This window comes from Leucopleurus acutus (genome assembly GCF_964270905.1).
Source record: "Leucopleurus acutus genome assembly, chromosome: 19".
Taxonomy (NCBI): Eukaryota; Metazoa; Chordata; class Mammalia; order Artiodactyla; family Delphinidae; genus Leucopleurus; species Leucopleurus acutus.
Genome location: NC_139161.1, coordinates 46,495,822 through 46,516,058, shown reverse-complemented (window position 1 = coordinate 46,516,058; position 20,237 = coordinate 46,495,822). Strand labels below are relative to the sequence as shown.

At 35.3% G+C, this 20,237-nt stretch overlaps 1 protein-coding gene across 2 annotated transcripts in view; it reads right to left on the bottom strand.

The window, feature by feature from the left end:
- Window positions 1–20,237, bottom strand: part of GOSR1 (golgi SNAP receptor complex member 1) — a 49,947-nt gene that overhangs the window by 29,341 nt on the left and 369 nt on the right. Inside the window, exons 2-6 of one of the 2 annotated variants that reach the window (XM_082861355.1) lie at window positions 18,109–18,229; window positions 12,388–12,475; window positions 11,916–12,023; window positions 7,895–7,986; window positions 4,532–4,606 (exon numbers count right to left, since the gene is read on the bottom strand). In XM_082861355.1, the coding sequence (XP_082717481.1) occupies window positions 4,532–4,606; window positions 7,895–7,986; window positions 11,916–12,023; window positions 12,388–12,475; window positions 18,109–18,229 (484 nt within the window). The remainder of the gene's footprint in view (window positions 1–4,531; window positions 4,607–7,894; window positions 7,987–11,915; window positions 12,024–12,387; window positions 12,476–18,108; window positions 18,230–20,237) is intronic. The other variant, XM_082861356.1, reaches the window with a different exon arrangement.

The following is a 20,237-nucleotide window of genomic DNA, read 5'->3' as shown; positions in this document are numbered from 1 at the left end:
GGCAATGCTGAATACTCAGACGAGGTTGGAAATAATGAATCTAAAACAAAGTTAATCTGTATATTGGGTGCTTTCTCTTTAACCCTTAAATAGAGGAGTAGAACAGTAGACTGTGGATCGGGTTGGCATTTTACTAGGGTACAGAAAAAGACAGGAGCACAGAAAAGGCCAAATGTTGGGAATATTTCAGTTGATCAACTATGAGATCCAAGCTAGCGAGCGTAGGAGAGGTTAAAGGTAAGAAGAAAAATATAAAAGAGAAGCTAGTGATGCTGCAGATAGTCTTGGAAGAATAAACTGTGTTGGTCAGAGTGAAATGTTAGAGTTGAAGATTTTTGAAGTGATAGAATCACAGATGAGAAGATGGAGGCAGCAGCCTTGGTAAAAGGTGGCTAATTTTCACGTGGAGGTGATGATCACTGGCAGTAAAGAAGTCCAGCAAGAGCCTAGGCTCGTTCTATTTGTGTATACTTATGTCCTAATCCAAGTTTCTCACCACTACTCTGAAATTTGTCAACTTCATTAAGGTAAATGTGGAAGACATGTTTTATTCAAAATGACAAAATTCTTCTAAAGAAAAAGCTGTAAAAACAGCAATAATATAATCAGCCCCACACCCTTTAAACTAACTCAGATACTCCTTTCAAAAAGGAAAATATAAGGGAGCAATGAAAGAGAACAAACATATAAAGGAAATTAATCTAAACAGCAACCAAAGAGCTCACAGGAATGCATCCACAGTACAGCAAAACACAAACAGCTACAAGCTTGACACTCATTCAAAGCCAGCATTTTCTTCTGACATACTGAGACTCAGGGAAAGGCAAGTTAAAAAAAAAAAAGCTAGGGACTTCCCTGGTGGCGCAGTGGATAAGAATTCGCCTGCCAATGCAGGGGACACGGGTTAGATCCCTGGTCAGGGAAGATCCCACATGCCGCGGAGCAACTAAACCCATGTGCCACAACTACTGAGCCTGTGCTCTAGAGCCCACGAGCAAGAACTACTGAGCCCGTGAGCCACAACTACTGAGCCCGCATTCCACAACTACTGAAGCCTGAGCACGTAGAGCCCGTGCTCTCCAACAAAAGAAGCCACTGCAATGAGAAGCCAGCGCACCGCAATGAAGAGTAGTCCCCACTCGCTGCCAACTAGAGAAAGCCCACGTGCAGCAACAAAGACCCAATGCAGCCAAGAATAAATAAAATTAAATCTTAAAAAAAGCAATGAAAGCTAGCTTATCCACCAAATAGGAAAAGAAATGACTATCTTCTGTAAGATAAACTGCTACAAGATAACAACATTTATTTTTAGACAAAAAGAATATTAAGAGCTTTAAAAGCAATTCATTACCAAGTCAGTTTTTTTTTAATAAAGTTTACCATTCATTTATAAAAACTGCTTTACTCTTTTTCAAGACAAAAACATGGATTTTTTTTTTTTTTTTTTTTTTGTGTTACGTGGGCCTCTCACTGTTGTGGTCTCTCCCGTTGTGGAGCACAGGCTCCGGATGCGCAGGCTCAGCAGCCATGGCTCACGGGCCTAGCTGCTCCGTGGCATGTGGGATCTTCCCGGACTGGGGCACGAACCCGCGTCCCCTGCATCGGCAGGCGGACTCTCAACCACTGCGCCACCAGGGAAGCCCAAAAATATGGACTTTTGAAGCAAGTTGTAGAAATTTACATTAACATTAAAAAATATTTTATGAAGAATCAAATAAAAATGTAAATATGCTTTTTGCCATAAAAAGTATGACCCTACTGCGCAAAATCAAATGAGTTACCTGAGTTACTGAGTAGTTTAAAAAAAAAAACACCTTTATTCATGAGAGATCAAACTAAAAAGTACCCTAACAGCAAATCTGGCCTCTTCATTACAAATGGTCTTGCTGCAATACATAATCTCTTGCTGTCCATTTCACTTTTAGGTTAATTTAACTATTACTTCTTCTTCTTCTTTTTTTTTTTAAATTTTTTTTGCCACTCCATGTGGCTTGTGGGATCTTAGTTCCTGGACCAGGGATTAAACCTGGGCCCACGGCAGTGAAAGCTCACGTCTTAACCACTGGACCACCTATGCTTCTTGTGCTTGGCTGTTTGACCTATGTTTTCTCTAATGAAAATATATTTCTTATTTAAAAAAAAACTATTGCCTGAGAATTTTCGCCTATCTTCATGGCATGAGTTAGAAAAAAATCAAGTAACTGTTCCTGAGAGCACTGGCAGAATATGCTACTAATGGGACTCTAAAGTAGCAAAACTTTAGAGGGAATTTTGACAATACTATATCAAAAGCTTTAAAAATGAATATATTTTTTAATCCTACAATGCCAATTCTAGGAATTTATCATAAGGAAATAATTATGGATACATGCAAAGACTTCAGTATGTACAATAATAAAAACTAGAAATAATCCAAAAGGCCAACACTCATTAGGTTACATGAATTATGGTTTATCTGTATTATAGGATATGTAGACTATTAAAAGTTAAAAGAACTATTCAAAAACAAACAAAAAAAATTGTCAAATAACATGGGAGAAGGCTCACAACCTACTGATGAGTAAAAAATGGTATCGCATCTGTACTGATAAGTGTTTCAAACTGTCTTTTCTGTGTTGCTGAATTATTATTCATACTTTCTAAAATGAGTACTATAAAAAGTACGTATAGCTTTTACGTTAAAAAGTTATTCTAAAAAAATTCTTCCTCAAAGCACTTAGCAAATGAAAGAGAGACAACATTGAAAAAGAGAAACTTTTTCATATCATTATTACTTTGTATATATGTTAGTCCATAATTTTTTATTATTTTATTACTTAACAAGTATTTGTAATTTACACAAAATATTGATTTTTCTAAAACATATTTGGAAGCTCTGTGCTTTAATACTGAAAGCAATGACTAAACTCTTGTTATTGAGATTAAGCCTTAGTGTTAACAATTCCCCTCATTTATCAGCTCATGTTTCACTCAACTTCATCCTGCCTCAGTTTCTCTCTGTATGGAGTAAGCACATACTAACTTCTCACAAGAATGCTGAAAGGAATATATGTAAAGTATATCATACATAAAATCACCTGGGAAACAAAATGGTAAATACCTTTTGATTGCCAATTTTCTTATCATTTTTATAACCCTAAACAAATTACTTAAGCTGTGTGCCCCTGAACTATTATATTTATTTTCCTGTAAAATGGACAATATTAAACTCCTGAAGGGTTTTCTCTGAATTACTAAAATGAATGCAAAACTAAAATTTTTCATATAAAATTTATAATAAACAATATGTTCTGAAATAATGAAATAAAGAATATCAATTTATATAATAACTCTGGTATACTCTTTTCAGCATCAAAACATCCTTAAAGTAATTAAACTATTGCATTTCTGTTTAACTTCTTTTGGGGTTGATAAATATAAAAATGTTAATGCAAGCTAATATTTATTTTTATGCTACTTGAGTATCTTATTACTTAAATTACTCTGTACCCCAAGAATATATTCATATAGTTTTGGATATAACGCAAAATTCTTTTTATGGTGGTCTCTATCAAATACAAAAAGAACTACCAAAGCTATAAATAACTATAAACTAAACATACTCTAGGAAAGGCTGCCCCCTTGTGCCAATCAATAATATTTAACATTTTAAGAAATAACTTTCTGACACTAGAAGCACTCAGACTTCTACTAAAAAGGTCTTGATCTTTCCATGTTCTGATTTCAACAGCTCATATTTAAAGTGGTAATCTTTAAAGAAAAACAAATTGAACAGCACATTAAGGTCATATGGACATGACTAATTTATGACATTCAGCAGCAAATATCAACATAATTCATATCATTTAACTATCACGGATATTAGCTGCTCAAGTGCTTAGAGGCTGAGCTCAGAGAGAGAAGTAATTTTCTGATCCTTAAGTTCTATAAAAAAATACAAAGAAAGTAATGAAAGAAACCAGTGTATTTCAGAAGGAAAATAGATAAAGCAGGGATAGAGTATGGTGGCTTGTTTTTATATGTGTGTGTGTGTGTGTGTGTGTGTGTGTATCTCGTTCATCCAAGTTTTTAGGTATTTTCTTCTGAGTTCTTGGGAGATAAGATATTTTCTTTGAATTTGATGTATGGTCAATTACCCTTTGTAAAGCTTCTTGACATATATAAGTGGTATCAGGCCATTCAAACATAAGTCAGTATCAATATTATTACTATTATTATTACCAGTAATCTATAGTAGTGGACAAAGTATTACAGCAATAGACTCACTAAAGAAAACAAACATTAAGGCAATAAAAGACATATTACAGGTAACAAGTAATGAATGCATATTTTGTATATCTGATAGCATCATATTGTTCCTAATTATGGTCAGAACAGTTGCAATTCTATTTCTACCCAATAGGATCATTAAAGAATTAAATGAATTAGCATTGATAAAGCACTTACTATAATAAACACCATAAAATGTTTGCTGTATATGTAAATAAATAAGTAGGTACTATATAGTATGCATTTTTTCAATAATACCTACTTTCGAAGGTGGTCATGTTCTTTCAAAAATAGTTCGGTTCTTCTGTTGTTTACTCCAGACCCACTTTTATATGACCTAGAACAAAAATAAAGAAAACTTAAGAACATTCTTGGTACATGTTATAAAAAAGGATTAAATGATTGACTCAAGTAATATCCAAAGTGGACAAATTGAGCCTCTCCATAGTTTTGAATAAACAATTAAAATGTATAATCCTTTTCATTTCCTTCTAAAAAGAGCATCTATCATAAATAGATAAATATGAATGGCTCTCTAACTTAGGCCTAAGACTTTATTATTTTTCACCAAAATAATCCAACATTCTTAAACAAAAATCTTACTTTTTCCTTTTTTTGATTTTATATACATTTATTAATAACTCTTCTAAAAGTGTTTATTTTGTATCAGTTGCCAAAAATTCCAACTCACTAAAAGTACATGAAAAGAGAATATACATTCATTCGTTTATTCATTAACTCAGCAAATATTTATTCAACATTTGTGAGGTACCAGACATTATAATAGTAAAACATGCTACCTAGCCACAAGTTGGTCATAGAGAGTTTAGAGAGGTACATAAATTATATAATTGTAATTCAGTGTAATAGGAACTATTATGATAATAGTTATATACAAAAGAAGAGAGCAGTCATTTCTATAGGGCAGGAGGTAGATTAGAGAGACTATGAGAAATACAGAAACATTCTTAAAGAGAGAAAATCCTTAAAGGGTACCCTGTAGAACGAGTGATAATTTAGTTATAAAAAGTGGAAGATTATTCCAGGAAGGAGGAGAGCGTGTGCAGCATCATGAGGTGTGGAAGAACAGAGTGTCTTCAGAAAACTTTGCATTGTCCATCTTGAAGAGTAAGGTTTGGGAGGATACTGTAAAAGATGAAGAAAGCAGAGGCCTTTAAAGCCATTACTTTTCCTTTCTTTGTCTATTATCTCCTATATCTTTATTTTCCCCAAGTGGGAATAATACTTTGTTGGGGTTTTTTTTGGTTTGTTTTATTTTTGGACGCATTGGGTCTTCGTTGCTGCGCACGGGCTTTCTCTAGCTGCAGTGAGTGGAGGCTACTCTTCGTTGTGGTGCTCGGGCTCTAGATGCACGGGCTTCAGTAGTTGTGGCTCTTGGGCTTGGCTGTTCCGCTGCATGTGGGATCTTCCCGGACCAGGGCTCGAACCCGTGTCCCCTGCATCGGCAGGCAGATTCTTAACCACTGCGCCACCAGGGAAGTCCGGGAATACTACTTTGGATTGATTACTACACAGCACATGGGGTGGGGAAGCTATTGAAATGGAATGTTTCCCTTCACAACGATACACGCAGTCCATCAACTGAAGTCTAAGGAACACAAAAAGGAAGCTAAAGATCTGCCAGTTGTGGCATACTTAAGGATTTCTATCCTGGTCTTAAGTTCATTACAATTTACTAGAAAACGCTTTGTATCATTACTATCAACACTTACACGTTTCAGTTCCTTACTTACAAAGTATCAAGAACAAAATATAAAATTTAAGTAACTGCACATATACCGCAGTAAGACAAAAGAGGGTCATGCTGCTAAAACTGAATCACTAGCTGAGAGTAGGGCTGATGTGCAAAGTGCAGTGGGAAAGAAAACACCAGGAAAAGCAGCATGATATAACGAAGAACACACTGGACTTGGAAGACTGATGACTAGCCAGTTAACCTTAGATAACTCTTTTTTTTTTTTTTGATAACTCTTAATACCTAGTTTTATAAAATGGGACTAATAATTTATATCTATACCCAAAGATTATATGAGGCCAAAAAAGAGAGAATATATGAAAAAGCAGTGTGTAACTGCAGAAAAAATTCTTAAATGTCAGTTATTACTACTATATCTCATTTCACTAATCATATTCTGCCATGTATTATATTAATTTGAATATGTGCCTTACTCCCCTCTAGTATCTAGAGGGCCATGTTGATCTTTTCATTTCTACCTTCTACTGTGACTGACATATTATCTTACTCATGGTTGGTAATCAGGAAATAGTTTAGTAAATGGATGAACATGTTTCTTTTATGATCATCTTTTAGAAAACAAGTTATTACATTGGAATGTAGTCTAACAATTCCCACAAATTGCATGGTAGTTAAAAGCCTACACATCAAAGGCTGTCCGCTACACTGATTCTCAACGCATTCTTTAAAATACCTATGTAAATAGACTATACAGAAAACAGACACAAGACTTACATATGTGCCAGAGAACTAAAAATATTCCAAAATTCCTAATATGGCAAAAATGTTTCATTTTTTTCACTCCTATATGTTATACAAAGTACATATGACTAAATATAAGAAACATAGATAAAACACAGACAAACAATAAAAATTAATTTTCCAAGATAATTTCTGGAGGTAGAAACACAACTAGTGACTGGATAATCCTGGTTTAGAGTTTTGGACAAAAATTTTACATGGGATGAATATTAAATGATCTCTCCTGCAAAACTGTCTTACTGTTACAACAAAATAAAGGAACTCTAAGAAAATGTTTATCAGAGTACACATGATATATATCAGTTCATGAGATGGTAGTACACATCATAGTTCATGAAACATAAGTATCATACTTATGAAACTTAAGCTTATCACAAGTGAGACAATGATAGGCATCAACAGATGGTCCAAAAGTGGAAAGTCTGCAGCTTTAATTAGATGCCCAATGGATTTAACCCTGTCAGTCATGTACAGCTGTGAAAAACATTTTGAAAATGTGTATAAAATGCTAGAATATATTATTAAAGGTGAGGTAAAGGAATGGAAGAAAAGAATACATTTTTAAAATTATGGCTTAAGAGCAGCATAAAAATGTTGGGAGTCTTTAAATAATTTGACTAAAGTTATGAGTCTGTATAAAATCTGGAAAAAACAGATTTCAGATTCCAGGGAAGTAAAGGCTGCTTTGATAGCTACCTAAGTATTGATATGTAATTGTTGGGGCAAGGGAGAGGGTAGGGGGATAGACGGTAATCAGGAAGGGAAACACGGACAGCTTCATTTATTGGTAACGTTATAATGCTTAAGGTGGGTGGTAGGAGATCAGAGAAGAACTCATGAAGACATCATCTAAACTGGACTTTGAATTAAGACAGGAAAGTCAAGGTTGGCAGGAGCCAATGATAAAACTAGGGGAAACTGGAGATAAGACAGCAAAGTAGATTAGGACTATACTGGAGCAGCAATGTTTAAAGAACAGTGAAATGGGAATTAGAAACCTTGAAATCTAAACCATGGTTCTACCACTCAATTTGCTGTTAATCATGGATATACTCTAAATCTGATTCTGAATAAACATCCTACAAAAAAATATAAAAGGTAACTTACTCAATATCCTTTCGTACTGATCCCATGAGATTCTCCCTTTCCCGTATTGCCACAAAGTTTGCTTTGGTTTTATGGAATTCATGTGTATAATCCTGCAATCAATCAACATCTAGAATCAACACTAGCTAACTATAAATTTTCATCTTATTGAGCCAGTTATGTATTGTTATATTACAAATTTCTGCCCAGAAAACTGCTATTTAAGAAATCAAATTGCCAAGAGGTAAAAATAACATTATAATCACTTTCCTGAAGAGTGACCAACTTCTTTCAAATGAAAACAATTTGGAGGTAGGGTAACAGTGCCACTAAATCACTATCCTTTGTATCCCCTAGTACCTTGTCTTATGGGGCAGAATTGTAAAGAAAAAATAATTCTCAGATAACATGACTTCAAATAGCCTAGGATAAAACTTAAGAGGCTCCTTCTACTCATCAGTGTACCCAATGGGGCTTATTTTCAAATTTCACCTTTTTGGAACTCCTGCAGAAATTTAATTCCTAAACTAATCAAAAGAAGAACAGAAGAGAGCTGTAAAGAATAAAATAATTTTAAATATTTTCCTTTCTTTTTCTACCATATTTTTAAGTAACTTAGGAGTATTCATTACTTTAAAAAATTCAGATCAGTATATAAAAAAGATAAAAAACATAATGCCACCTCCCAGAGAGCCCTTTAAAAAGAAAAATAATACATGAACATGGGGTACCATGAACTAAAACAGCACCAAAAAGAACAGAAGTAAAAACCATCTTGCTCCACAGTTCTTAATATTATGATCACTTTCTTTCAGTTTCTTTCAGGAAATATGTTTTTGCATATATGAGTTTATCATTTCTTTCATTTATGATAAAGAAATCATACTATATTCTGCTGCAACCTTATTTTTTGTAGTTCATAAAGTATGAAGTAATCCTTCCATATCAGCAAATTGAAATCTACGTTCTTTTTAATATTTAATTTTTAAATTATGACTATAGTAATTTAATAAATTCTCTACTGATAAACATTTTAGTTGCCTTTTTTTTGCTGTTAAAAAAATGCTTCAATAAACACTCTTGTGTATATATTTTATTGAACTAAATGTATTTAAAGGGTAAATGCCTAGCAGAATAACTGGGTCAAAGAATCTTACATGAATTTGATAGTGTTAAAATAAAATGCCTTCTAGAAAGACTACAGCAACTTACATGCCCAGCAAATGGATGAATGCCCATTTTTCTACACTCTTGCCAACAATGGGTTACAAATGCTTCAATATTTGCTAACTTGACAGGTGAAAAATCATATCTCATTTTTTTTCCATATCTCATTTTGATTTGTATATTTTCATTTGGGAATGTGGCTGACCATATTTTTATGATTTTGGCCACTCATTTTCTGTAAACAAGTTCATATCCTTTGCCCATTTTTCTACTGGGTTGCTTTTTTCTTATTTCTATTATCTCTGTATATTAAGCAAACTAGTCATTTATTATAGTTTCTGGTATCAGGTCTTGCTTAGGGAAGTCCTTTACTACCCCAAAATGTACAATTTCACCCATGCTTTACTCTGAAATTTTATTGTTTCTTTTTCTACATATAAATCTTTGATCCATTTGGAATTTACTCTGGATAGGAGGAATGAGATAGAAATTGAGGGGTTTTTCCCCTCAAATAGTTAGCAAATTGTTACAGCTTTATTTATTTTATAATCCCTCTTTTTTCCATTGATTCAAAATAGCACCTTTATCAGAAGATAAATTTTCATGCATGTTTGAGTCTATATATGAACTCTACTCTATTCATCTACTTTTTCTCCAGAATCAAACTGTTTTAATTATTCTAGCTTCTTAACAGGTTTTAACAGGTGGCAGAATTAGGCATCCTTTACTACTTATCTTCATTTTCACATGGGTTTTTTTCTTGGTTATTCTTATATGACTATAATTCCAAATAAACTTTGGTGTCATTTTGCTGTTTTTTAAAAAATGAAACAAACAAAAACCCCTGTTATTTCCACTGGGATAAGATTCAATATATAGGCTGATTTAAAGAGAAATCATCCCATCCAAAAGCAGAGTAAGGGCTTTCCTGGTGGCACAGTGGTTCACAGTCTGCCTGCCGAAGCAGGGGACATGGGTCCGTGCCCCGGTCTGGGAAGATCCCACATGCCGCGGAGCGGCTGGGCCCGTGAGCCATGGCCACTGAGCCTGCGCGTCCGGAGCCTGTGCTCCGCAACGGGAGAGGCCACAACAGTGAGAGGCCTGCATACCGCAAAAAATAAATAAAAGCAGAGTAAACCTTCTTTTATGTTCCTCAGTAGAGTTTTATACATATAAATCCTATACATTCTTATTAAATTATACATAAAATTTTTATAGTTTCTTCCATTGTACTTTCTAACAGATTACTGTTTGTGTGTAGGAAAACTACTTGCTTTTATATATTAATTTTATAAGTCATCAACTTACTGAATGTTTCCAATTTTTTTTTAGTTAGTTTTCTTGGTTTGTATTAGCTATATAACCTTATCATTACCACAGAATACAGATTTTGTCTCCCTTTTCAGTATTTATATCTTGTTCTTTTTATTGTGTAACTGAACCACCAAGAACTTCTAAACAATGTTAAACATCTATGGGGATTGTGGGTATTCCTGTCTTGCTTTTTTTTTTTCAAATATATTTATTTATTTACTTTTGGCTGTGTTGGGTCTTTGTCACTGCACGTGGGCTTTCTCCAGTTGCCGCGAGCAGGGGCTACTCTTCGTTGCAGTGTGCAGGCTTCTCACTGCGGTGGCTTCTCTTGTTGCAGAGCACAGGCTCTAGGCGCATGGGCTTCAGTAGCTGTGGCATGCAGGCTCAGTAGTTGTGGCTCGCGGACTCTAGAGCACAGGCTCAGTAGTTGTGGCACATGGGCTTAGTTGCTCCACAGCATGCAGATCTTCCTGGACCAGGGATTGAACCCATGTCCCCTGCATTGGCACATGGATCCTTAACCACTGAGCTACCAGGGAAGTCCCTCCTTGTCTTGTTTTCTTTCTTCCAGTGGGAAAGCTTTTAGTGCTTTATTATTAAGCATTATGACAGATTTTAATCTAATGTACACATTTTTGCATTAGGTAAATAAAGTATCCTTCTAGTCCTATTTTTAACAAGTTTTAAAAATTAGAAATGGTTGAATTTTTTCAATATTAAAAAATTTGGGGACTTCCCTGTTGGCGCAGTGGTTAAGAATCCACCTGCCAATGCAGGGGACACAGGTTTGAGCCCTGGTCCAGGAAAATCCCACATGCCGCGGAGCAACTAAGCCCGTGCACCACAGCTACTGAGGCTGCACTGTAGAGCCCGTGAGCCACAACTACTGAGCCTATGTGCCACAACTACTGAAGCCCGTGTGCCTAGAGCCTGTGTTCTGCAACAAGAGAAGCCATTGCAATGAGAAGCCCATGCACTGCAACGAAGAGTGGCCCCTGCTCGCCGCAACTAGAGAAAGCCCGTGCGCAGCAACGAAGACCCAACGCAGCCAAAAAAAAAAAATTTGCCTTCATATTTGTACCACTATATTTTTAACACCTCCCATGTGAATCTTTAAAAGTTTTTTCATTTTACTGGTATACTTTTAATATTTTTCTCAAACAATACACTAAATATAGCAAATTACTTCTCTTCCATGTTACCTTCAAAGCTTGACGAAAGTATACTCTAAACCACCACATGACTGCTTATGCGTGACCACTGGCTATTTCACTGTTTCAGCTAGCTAGCAAGATCTTCCACAGTAGAAGTATACTTACCTACTGATGAATATTATTCAATTTTACCTGGCAAAAGCAAGAGCTGCTAACCATTTTCAGAATTTTATAATATCAAGAAAAAAAAGTAAAACAGGACAAACTTCTATAGCATGGCATTTATCCTCTTACAAGATTTTTCCCTTTGTTCCCCTACATACACGTGAACACATTCTATTCATAGAGTAAAAAAAAACCCTAAAACTTCCTATAATAACATAAAAATCTCAAGCCCAATGTACTACCTGCAATATGTCTCTATGTCGCTGTAATGTATGCATCAATGCTGCATTCAAGGAGGGGACACCGGCACTGTTGGTATATTCTGCCATTTTATCATTTACTCCTGTAAGCTAAAACAGAAAAAAAAGAAAAGAAAGAAAAAGAAAACCAATAAAAATATTTTAGAAAGCACTGTAAAGAGATAAAAGTAAATTATATGCCTATATGCCTTTCTGGCTAACAGCAAAAAACAAAAACAAAACCAAGAAGACAGCAGGCAAGGCTTCAGTATTTCCCCAAAATAATCCGTAAAGGCTAAAGTAACATCCATAGGACCTGGGAATGGCTGTCATCAAAATTCAAGTGGCCTGGGGAGGCATAAACCTTGAATGAAAGGGTGATTTCAATAAATATGTCTGCATTAATATAATCTAGTACCATATCTAACAGGTACACAGTTATTAGCAAAACAGCCATTTAACAGAAGGTACTTACCCTTGCCAAAAGCTGTTCAATCTCAATCGCCATAGTTTCAAACATTCTGTCTTGGCTTGATCCATTTAAAAGGGGTGTTGTGTCAGAGCTGAAGAGAAGTTCAAATAAAGAGTATCCATTACTTAAACCTAATCCTTTAAAATATACTTAAAATAATAAGGTAATTATTCTTAAAGAGGTCAAGTGGAACCCTGGAGACATTCTTTTTGTTTCCTAAGAAGTTATAATTTTATAGAAGTTTTTCTATAAAGATCACACATCCTAAATATTAAATTCAGTATAAAATATAATTGAATGTAAGACTGTCCCAAGCTTTAATACATCCAATCTTAATAATGCAAAGAAATTCTAAATGCTTGTTTACTGTTTCCCAAATGAAAGTAACTTAAACTATGGCAGTGCCCAATTAAATGCTTTATCTAAAGGAACAAATTATGTGAAATAAAATTGCAGACCTATGTAGTACAGCATCTAAGAAGAGCCATAAAATGTATTACAAATTATGTTAGCTCTGTGAGGAATAACCTTTAAAATTTTTACCTCAATTATGGTTCCTGAGACCTTAATTTAAGTTCTCTTTTCCTTCTATAACTCTTTCCAAGAAGAAATAAAATTGAGATTTAAACAATCCACAGATTGGATAAATAGTTATTAAATAATCAGGAACTGGCTTTAAGTCTAATACAGATAGCCACATCCAGCAGGGAAGTTTTAATACCAATCCTTTACATTTCCACTTATATTACATAATTGTTTCTGTTTTGCTTTGCAAAAATGTATTTAACTGTCTTCTGAAATCTTAATAGTCAATCCTAACTTTTTACAAGTGAAACTATGTTTGACAAATTCAAATTCTAAAACCACATGTCTTGAAAGTTTCATTTGTCTCTTCTGAAAAACCATTAACCTTCATTAGGTCCCAAATGGTATATACTATCATATGAGCAGCTGCAGCTCAATACTGATCTTAGTTATACTGAACACAGATAAATACCAGGAAATGACTATGCTCTCCAACCTTACTGAAGACTTTTTCTTGCCCTGTGACAGTTGCTTGGGTGCAGTAAATGAAAAGATTAAATAACCAGTTTACTGGTAAATTTACCTTAGCTCTTTTCCTTTTCCACATACACATCTACAGCAATAGTAACAAGCAGTGAAATAGCCAATAAGGAGGATTTTTATTTTAGGACGTTTAACTAGGTCCAAATTTTTATTTCTTTAAAAATTTTAATTTATTTGCCTTAAAATATCTCATTCTTGATCATGTGTCAGAGCCAACCCAAGGTTCTCTGCTTATCTCAGAACATGCCCATGTGAAATGCTCTATATACTACTAATACAGATCCTCCCCTACCAGAAATAAGAAAAAGAACAATGGGCCAATAACATAAGCTCCGTCAGGAGGAAAACTGCCTATGTCTTGCTCACAGATATATGCCTATCACTGAGAATAGTGCTTGGCACACAGTAGATGCTCTTTAGATACTTGTTGAATGGATGAGGAGGCAATCTCTACACTCACCATTCTCAGGGAGGTATGAGCCCGGGGAAAAGGTCAAAAACATACTCTCCACAATACTAAGATTCAGTTAAATTTAATTCATTTTATAAGTACATGGTGATTCATAAGATCATAAAGTTCTCAAAATACAAAAAGTAAAAAAATTACTCCTGAAAGAAACTTCTGGTCGTCACTGAGTTTATTCATTATGATGTGCTTTCAACCTGGGCAACAAACAAAACTTTAGAATGCACATTGGATCTTGGTCCTCATGGCTCTAGGTTTCTCATTAAAAGGGACAGTGAGGCTGAAGTAATTCCACAAACTCATTTCCAATTTGTTGTAGAATTTCTGAGGGAATGTTCTTGAATAGTTTCCCCTTTAAAGGAGTCATAAAAGTACAGGCATACCTTAGAGATATTGTGGGTTTAGTTCCAGACCACCACAATAAAGCAAGTATCTCGATAAAGTGAGTCACACTAATTTTTTGGCTTCCCAGTGCATAAAAAGTTACGTTTACAATTTACTGTAATCTATTAAGTCTGCAATAGTATTATTCTAAAAAACCAATGTACCTATCTTAATTTAAAAATACTTTATAGCTAAAAAATGCTAACCATCATCTGAGCCTTCAGTGAGTAATCTTTTTGCTGGTGGAGAGCCCTGCCCTGATGTTGATGGCTGCTGACTGATCCGGGTCCTAAAGGCTGGGGCAATTTTAAAAAACAATACTGAAGTTGCTGAATTGATGGACTCTTCCCTTTTGTGAACGATTTCTCTGTGGCAGGCAATGCTACTTGATAGCATTTTACCCACAGTAGAACTTCTTTCAAAATTGGAGTCAATCCTCTCAAACCCTGCTGCTGCTTTATCAACTAAGTTAATGGAATATTCTAAATCCTTTGCTGTCATTTCAACGATCTTCATAGCATCTTCACCGGAAGTAGATTCCATCTCAAGAAACCATTCACCTTTAAGAAATTTATATATCTACAGGAAACAACTCCTCATCTGTGCAAGTTTTATCATGAGACTGCAGCAATTCAGTCACATCTTCAGGCTTCACTTCTAATTCTAGTTCTCTTGCTATTTCCACCACATTTGTAGTTATTTCCTCCACTTAAGTCTTGAACCCCTCAAAGTCACCCATGACGTTTGGAATCAACTTCTTCCAAATTCCTGTTAATGTAGTTATTTTGACCTCGTCCCGTGAATCATGAATGTTCTTAACGGCATCTAGAATGGTGAATCCTTTCCAGAAGGTTTTCAACTGACTTTGCCCAAATCCATCAGAAGAATCACTATCTACGGAAGCCATAGAAATGTATTTCTGAAATAATAAGACTTGAAAGTTGAAATTACTCCTTGATCCATGGGCTACAGAATGGACATTGTGTTAGCAGTCATGAAAATAACATTAATCTCATTGTACATCTCCATCAGAGCTCTTGGGTGCATTGTCAATGTGCAGTCATACTTTGAAAGGAAACTTTTTTCCTGAGAGTAGGTCTCATCAATGGGCTGAAAATATTCAGTAAACCATGTTGTAAACAGATGTGCTGACATCCAGGCTTTGTTGGTCCATTTATAGAACACAGGCAGAGTAGATTTAGCATAATTCTTAAGGGCCCTAGGATTTTTGGAATGGTAAATGAGCACTGGCTTCAACTTAAAGTCACCAGCTGCATTAGCCCCTAACAAGAGAGTCAGCCTGTCCTTTGAAGCTTTGAGGCATCAACTTCTAACTATGAAAGTCCTACGTGGCATCTTCTTCCAATAAAAGGCTGTTCTGTCTACACTGAAAATGTGCTATTTGGTGTAGCCACCTTCATTAATCAGCTTAGCTGCATCTCCTGGATTACTTGCTGCAGCTTCTGCATCAGCACTTGCTGCTTCACCTTGCTCGTTTATGTTATGGAGACTGCTTCTTTCCGTAAATCTCTTGGATCAACCTCAACTAGCTTCACACTTTTCTTCTGCAGCTTCCTCACCTCTCTCAGCCTTCACAGAATTGAAGAGTTAGGGCCTTGCTCTGGATTAGGCCCTGGCTTAAGGGAATGTTGTGGCTGGTTTGACCTTTTATTCAGACCACTCAAACTTTCTCCATATCAGCAATAAGGCTTTTCACTCTCTTATCATTTGTGTGTTCACTGGAGTAGCACTTTTTAATTTCTTTCAAGAACTTTTCCTTTGCATTCAGAACTCGGTTGTTTAGCACAACAGGCCTAGCTTTCAACTGATCTCGACTTTCAATATGCCTTTCTTACCAAGCTTAATCATTTCCAGCTTTTAATTTAAAGTGAGAGACGTGCAACTCTTCCTTTCACTTGAACACTTAGAGGTCACTGTAGTTATTAATTGGTCTAATTTCAATACTGTTGTGTCCCAGGGAATAGGGAGGCCTGAGGAGAGGGAAAGAGATGGGGGAAGGACCTGTCCACGGAGGAATCAGAACACACATAACATTTATCAATTAACTTTGTCATCTTATAGGGGTGCAGTTTGTGGTGCCCCAAAACAATTACAAAGTAACATCAAAGGTCACTGATCACAGATCACCACAAGAAATATATCCTAATAATGAAAAAGTTTGAAATGTTGCGAGAATTACCAAATGTGACACAGATACACGAAGTGAGCAAATGATGTTGGAAAAACGGCACCAACAGACTTCTAAACACAGGGCTGAAACCTTCAATTTGTAAAAAAAAATGCAATATCTGTGAAGCACATAGAACAAAGCGCAATAAAACAAGGTGCGTCTGAATTAAGATCGTGATACACAGAGAACACAGGAAAAGCATCATGTAATCGTATCTCTTAACAGTTTGGAGTTTTAAAATTGTATACTCACTGGCATAGTCAAATGGGAGACTTAAATTCAGGAAAAATGCTTTCTAGTGATAAAATAAGTTTACTCATAGAAAAGAATATTCCTCATTCTCTTTACCTGCTAAATAAAGGCAAGCCGAAAGCAATGCATTGCAATCAAAGCTATGTGACATGCCAATAGCTTACTTTTAGCTCCTAAAGTCAATATGTTGGCCCTGCTATCTTTAATTCTTTAATCATGTGACCTTGTAAAAAGAAGCAACACTCGCTATAGTACTGAAATAAGACTTTTGTTGGAATGTACACAGAAAGGTTTGGAGCATGGGCTCAGGATATAGAAAGATCTGGTTTCAAATCCAAGCTCAGTTTTTATTATTACTAGCTGAAAGAATATCCCACCTACCACCAATCCTCAAGAAGGTATGTAAAATAAGTAAAAATGTTCCCAGCAGCCTTTATATAAAGCTGTTAAAAACAGGACCTGAGGCATGATGAACACTCTTGTGTTTAAAATTATTAAAATAAGCAAAAATTAGAAACAACACTCATCTACAGAATAAACTGATACAAGCACACGATGTAATACTATATGCAGCAAATGAATATACTAGAGTCAAATGTATCCATAGCTTAATCTCAAAAATAATGTTACACAAAAAAGCAAGTTGCAAAATAACTATTATGAATTGTTCAGGAACACAAATATATATGTAGTAAAAATATATGGAGATTACCCGGAGGGAGAAAATGGGATGCCATCAGGGGCCTCAACTGAATTGGTAATGATTATTTCTTAAAGTGGGAGATAGGCACATGGGGATCCATTATATTATTCTTTATATCTTCCTAAGTGTCTTAAATATTTCCTAATATTTTTCAAAACAAAGTGGATGGTCTAAAGTGAGTTTCAAAGATAAGAATACATTTAAATATGTTCAAAATAGTAGTATACCAGTTTCTCAAAAAAGAACCAAATTTTAAAAGAGCTTCGATCATTATTAACTCTAAAACACCAGAATAGCAGTAGGTATACTGTGCATTTGAGTAGTCTCTCAGATCCATTTAGCAATCAGAAAATATAAGAAATACAATGTGGGCAAAGCAACATTTCCTTATACCGGCTTATTTCTGATGCAAACTCACTCTTAAGCCTTAGCATTTTCCTCCTGACAACAACACAGTCTTTGCCTAAGGATCCCAAATAAATGTTCGTCTCAAGACTTAAGAATTTTTATAAGTCACTAAAAAACAAGGCAAAAACAAAAAATAAAATACCAAAAATTTACCAATAGACCAAGTTACAGAGTTATATATTTTACTTTATTTTTTTAATGCTTCAAAAACATTATATAGTTTAAGGCATAATAGAGAGAATCTGGTAGTACCTATACCTGTCGCGTCTTCCATCTCGGGCACTGCCGTGACTGTAACTTGTACATAGTTTACTGAAGGAAACTAGTTTCAGGTCAAGCTCATTTTCCAGCTGTCGAGCCTGTTTCCTGAGATCTTTAACAAAATTACAAAAGCAAATAATTAGACACAAAAAATCCATCAGTACATATAAAAATCACAAAACTTTTCTGAAGAAAACAAACTATGAAAATGATCATATATCTAGAGTCTCCCTTAAAGAAAAGTATTAAAAGAAGCAAACCAAACACCTACCCAGGAAAGCAAATTGTCACTTATTTAAACTTCAGATGAGGCAAAAAGGGGAGAAACAGTGGGAAATGCAAATTTTCAGCTTTATCCCAAAGACAGCTAGACAACAAATGCTGTTCTAACATCCCTGAAATTACTTATATAGCAATAGCTAAAATTTTTAATTTTAATTCAGGGGAAAACAGAAGAGAATACAAATCACAAAGGAACCGAGTATGGTTTATGACAAGCATTATATCAATTTACCAGCTAACTTTATAAGAAAGAAACCATCACTGTTTTTGACAAGGATTTTCCTATCTCTTTATGTTCCAAAGCTTTATTAAGCTTATGAAATTCTTAACAGTACAGTGAGTAAGTGCTTGAGTGTAAAGAAAAAAATCACTGACAAAGATTTAAAAAACTGTCTTTCAATAAGCTTACTGAAAGATATTTGGAGAGGATGAGTTTGACAGTAAACGATGTGCTACCGACAAGGTAAAATATAAGTAAAACAGAAATAAAGTGTAAGTTTTTAAAGAACAGAAGCAAACAAGCATGCAGAGAAATTGGTATAATGGTTTGGCATCTAAGGTGGTTGAGTGAGAGGAAGCCCATATCTAGATGTGAATACTCTCATTAATGGTGAAGTAGAGGTCAAAATAAAAGGGCTGAAATACAGAAGGCATAGTATAAAGATTTCATCTTTCAGGAGTAAGAATATGAAACATTATTTCAATATACTTATCAGCAACCAGAAGTAGGAAGCAGCATGCAGGTAATACAGGGGAGCACATTTTCTCAGAGGCCAAACCTCAGTTAGAATCTCAGCTCAGCCTAAAGTTCTGAAGTTCTGAGAACTGGCTCTGATTTATTCACAATCTACTTAACCTATGAATCTCTGCTTTTTGTTTTTTAAACCCCTAGCTTCAGGGTTTTCCTATGCATTACTAATCATGTGTTTAAGGCACCTGGCACAGAGTAGGCTGTCAATAATAAGCTGCTATAATTATTAGAGCATGACGCTTCAAGAAAGTATAGCCTAATGACTAATGTTCAAGATACCAATAGCCACTTCTACATAATTTTAAAATATTTTCTAGTTAGCACACACATTTCAAATAACCGTTTTAATACATGTTTTAAACTATAAGCATGCTTCTCTGTAATTAGTAACTGTCTTCTATAGTAGAAAACATCAAGTAAAAGCATTTTGAAAGTATAACAAGCAAGTATGGATGACCTCAGAATTAAGTATTTTAGACCAAGTGGCTGATAGTGACAATACTGCTATTTGTGGTGGGTTCCAGAGGCTTCGGTGGGTAGCAAGAGGAAATAGGTTAAAAGGGAAAAGGGATTCGGAGAGTAGTTTCTATTTTGCAGTAAAGCAAAGAGACAACTGAAAGAAAAAGGTCAGCCTTCTCTGATCTCTGCTTATCATCATGGTCTAGGAATGAGTTTTACATGAGCCCATTTTATCAAACCATATTTTCAGATTAAATAAACTTGCTTGTCAAGTCACAAGATTTTTTTTGGTAGAAGAGGTAAAGCAAATGCAATAATTACAACTCACACTGGTTCTCTCAACTTTCTCTTTTTAAGAAAACCGATTTCCAGAGCAGAGGGTAAAGTTATTTCCTCTGCCTTCAAACGCGACTCCACACCCAGTCCTCGAAGTCCCAGACTGAAGGTGCCAAGCGGACCCAACAGGAGGGAGACATTCCGCTCACACAACTTCCCTCGATGGACCGGACTGACAAGTTTCTCCTTCCTCTTTTCCTACTCAACTGCCCAACAGTTACCTCAACTCTAAGGCGCTGATACCTCCAGTCTCCTGGACTCGGCATATTCTCGCTCAACACTCGTTTCCTCC